Consider the following 3,103-nt stretch of genomic DNA (forward strand, 5'->3'; position numbering starts at 1 on the left):
ATGGGTTCAATTCTGAGAAAATTCAAGGACAGGGCTGATAAAAGAACATTGATGATGAAGAATGGCGCGACCGTACTGAAAGAGTTGATAGCGTCTTCTCATGGTAAATATAATCCTTATCGTATCTTTTCTGCTAAAGAACTCGAGATTGCAACTAACAACTATGACGAGAGAGAAGTTATAAAACAATGCGACTTTTACATAACTAAATTGTACAAGGGCTTTTGGCAGGAGCGGCTAATTTCTGTTATGAAGTTTGATGAATCCCTTCCTGATAGCGTTTATAAGTATAGTATTAATAACATAGTATATGCAGCACAAATGGATCACAAGCATATTTTAAAGCTAATTGGATGCTGCTTAGAGACTCCAATTCCCATTCTAGTTTTTGAATATGGAGAGTACAGAACTCTTCCTGAGCGTATTAGTCACTACCGCGATCCTCAACCTCGACCTCAATTTGAACCATTACGATTGAAACATAGGTTAAAGATGGCGATTGATATTGCTCATGAACTTGCTTATCTTCATGTTGGATTCCCCAGACCCATCGTTTTTAGACATTTCATCCCATCACGCATCTTGTTCAATGAAGAAAATGTTGCAAAATTGTTTGATTTTTCACTATCCATATCCATTCCCGAAGGTAAAACCCACGTTACTCATCGTGGGATGGGAATATGGGAATTATGCGCACCTGACTACAAGAAGATATATGTTTTCAATGAAACACTTGTTATCAATGAAAAGTATGATGTTTATACTTTCGGTACAGTTCTGTTGGAGCTATTGACTGGACAGGGCGCCAGGGATTTACTTCTCACACATGGTTCAGTCCGTCATCTCATTGAATATTTGAACAACTATCTTGAAAATAATAGATTTACTGAGATAGCAGATCCTATAATTGTTCAAGACCTATCATGCACTGGGAAAGAGCACCAATTGCAAGCTTGTGCACGACTCACTCTTGAATGTCTCAACGAATCACCGGTATATAGGCCAACAATGGTTGATGTTGTAAAAAGACTCAGACAAATTTATTGCTCTCTTACATGTCGTTAATCTTTTGTATTCATTGTTTTTATGATTTCATTTCCCCCCGCCAGTAGTAGTACTGTAACCCGGTTATTTGGGTAAACAAAATGTTGCAGTTTAATGCTTTATTTAATTTGTAATATTAAACTTACTTGCAAATTGAATATTTTCTAATCACAAAATCACTTTGTTCGCGCTGCTGCTGGGGCAGAGTAGAGAGATCCTCTGTTTTGTTTATCCGCATTCCAAAATTAAAATAAGCTAATAGAGAAGTCAACTACTATGAAGTTTCGATCGTCGACTGAGCCACTGGTTGAAGTGTGTGTAATGTGTATAAAGCTATTAAATTCGGATTTTATTGTCAACCTCACTCAACCCAATCTTATTTCTTTTAGTATTTAAGTTTCAATCTCGGTGAACACAGTGGTGAACCCAAAAACTTAAATTAGGAGGGTTAGTTCAAAAATTTAATTTGAGTTACTGAGTTATTTCCTACAGCCTCTTCTAATGGTAAATATAATCTTTATCTATCTTCTCTGCTCGAGAAGTCGAGATAGCAACTAACAACTATGATGGGACAATCAGCTAAGATGAAGATGGACCAAGCTACAAATATACACAAAATATATGAAATAAAATGACTGAATTATTGAGCAAAGCAGAGAAAAGAGGGAAGAGAATAAAGAAAAGTTAGGTGCTAATGTAATCTGAGGGAAATATAATTAATGTTTAATCCCCTTTCTTTTGAAATTTGGGAAATGAAGAGGGAGGAAAGAGAACCACGGAAACAAAAAATTTGAAAATGGTGGATAAAATGTGGGAGAAAAGATATTTGATAAATTTCAAGATAAAATTTAAGATACGTCAATGTTTATTAATTGGTGGTTTCATCTATCATAAAATTTCTCAAAAAATAGAAATAATTATAAAAGAATTATTTCACACTTAGCCACGTGGACTATTCTTGTTGATGCCAAAATATGACATCAACAGCTGAATTTGTTTATGGTGGGAAATTAGTACAAACCAAGCTTGAATATTGATATGAACTTCAAGTCTGCAACCTGAAAACCACATAAATCGGTCAGGACTCGCCGGTGGAGGTTCCGGCTAGAACCCTCGGATGCTTAAGATAGATTAGGAGTAAATTTAATTGTTGACTGGAAGGGAAATAACTCAAGCAAAATAACCCAAAAAAAATGAAAAAACCCAAATCCTCCCACTCTCCCTGGAAGATTAATTTTCTTTTTTCATTCTCCTTAAAAGTCGCTCATGTTCTCAACATGGGTAGTTGGCTCACATAGAATAACTGAATCCAACATAAGTACCCTAGTTTTCAATATCAAGAACTTGTGATTGGTCTTGGAAACTTAAGAATAATGAAAGAAAAAGAGAAAAAAAAATCAACTTAACAATATCTCGATCTTAATAAAATCGGGCGACGACCACGGTCTCAATAAGATCAAATGACCTCGCTGCCAATCTCAATAAGATTGGATGACAACTTCAATCTCAATAAGGTTGGATGACAACTTCAATCTCAATAAGGCCAAAAATGACGACCTTGATCTCAATAAGATCGAATCAAATAATTTATTCACATTAGACTTCAATAAGGCCAAGATAGAGACCTCGATTTCAATAAGATCGAATCATACAATTTATTCACGTCGGACCTCAACAAGGCAAAAACAATTTATCAAGCTAGACCTCAATAAGGCAAGCAGAACAAAGTCAATTGGACCTCAATAAGGCCAAAATGAACTCCACAAAATTTCCAACTTCATTCTCAATAAGATTCGATCAAATAATTAAATTAAGATGGACCCCGATAAGATAAAAAATGACAACCTCGATCTCAATATGTAGATGTCGAATATATAGATGTAATCTCAAAATGTAGAATCAAATATGTAGATGTAGATCTCAAATTGTAGAACTAGAATGTAGACTTAGATCTCAAATTGTAGAATCAGATATGTAGGTGCCGATCTCAAATTGTGAAATCAAATATGTAGATATAGATCTCAAATTGTAGAATCAGATATGACCAATACTTGGCCTT

The 3,103-nt window shown here is 35.0% G+C and overlaps 1 protein-coding gene across 1 annotated transcript; it reads left to right on the forward strand.

Moving 5' to 3' along the window:
• On the forward strand, window positions 1-1,095 carry LOC112101471 (non-functional pseudokinase ZED1-like). Its single transcript, XM_024192147.1, has one exon. It carries the CDS (start codon window positions 1-3, stop codon window positions 1,063-1,065), a length of 1,065 nt encoding a protein of 354 aa, XP_024047915.1. The 3' UTR covers window positions 1,066-1,095.
• Window positions 1,096-3,103: the final 2,008 nt, after the last annotated feature.

Source organism: Citrus clementina, unplaced genomic scaffold (assembly GCF_000493195.1).
Source record: "Citrus clementina cultivar Clemenules unplaced genomic scaffold, Citrus_clementina_v1.0 scaffold_1761, whole genome shotgun sequence".
In the NCBI taxonomy this organism is placed as follows: domain Eukaryota; kingdom Viridiplantae; phylum Streptophyta; class Magnoliopsida; order Sapindales; family Rutaceae; genus Citrus; species Citrus x clementina.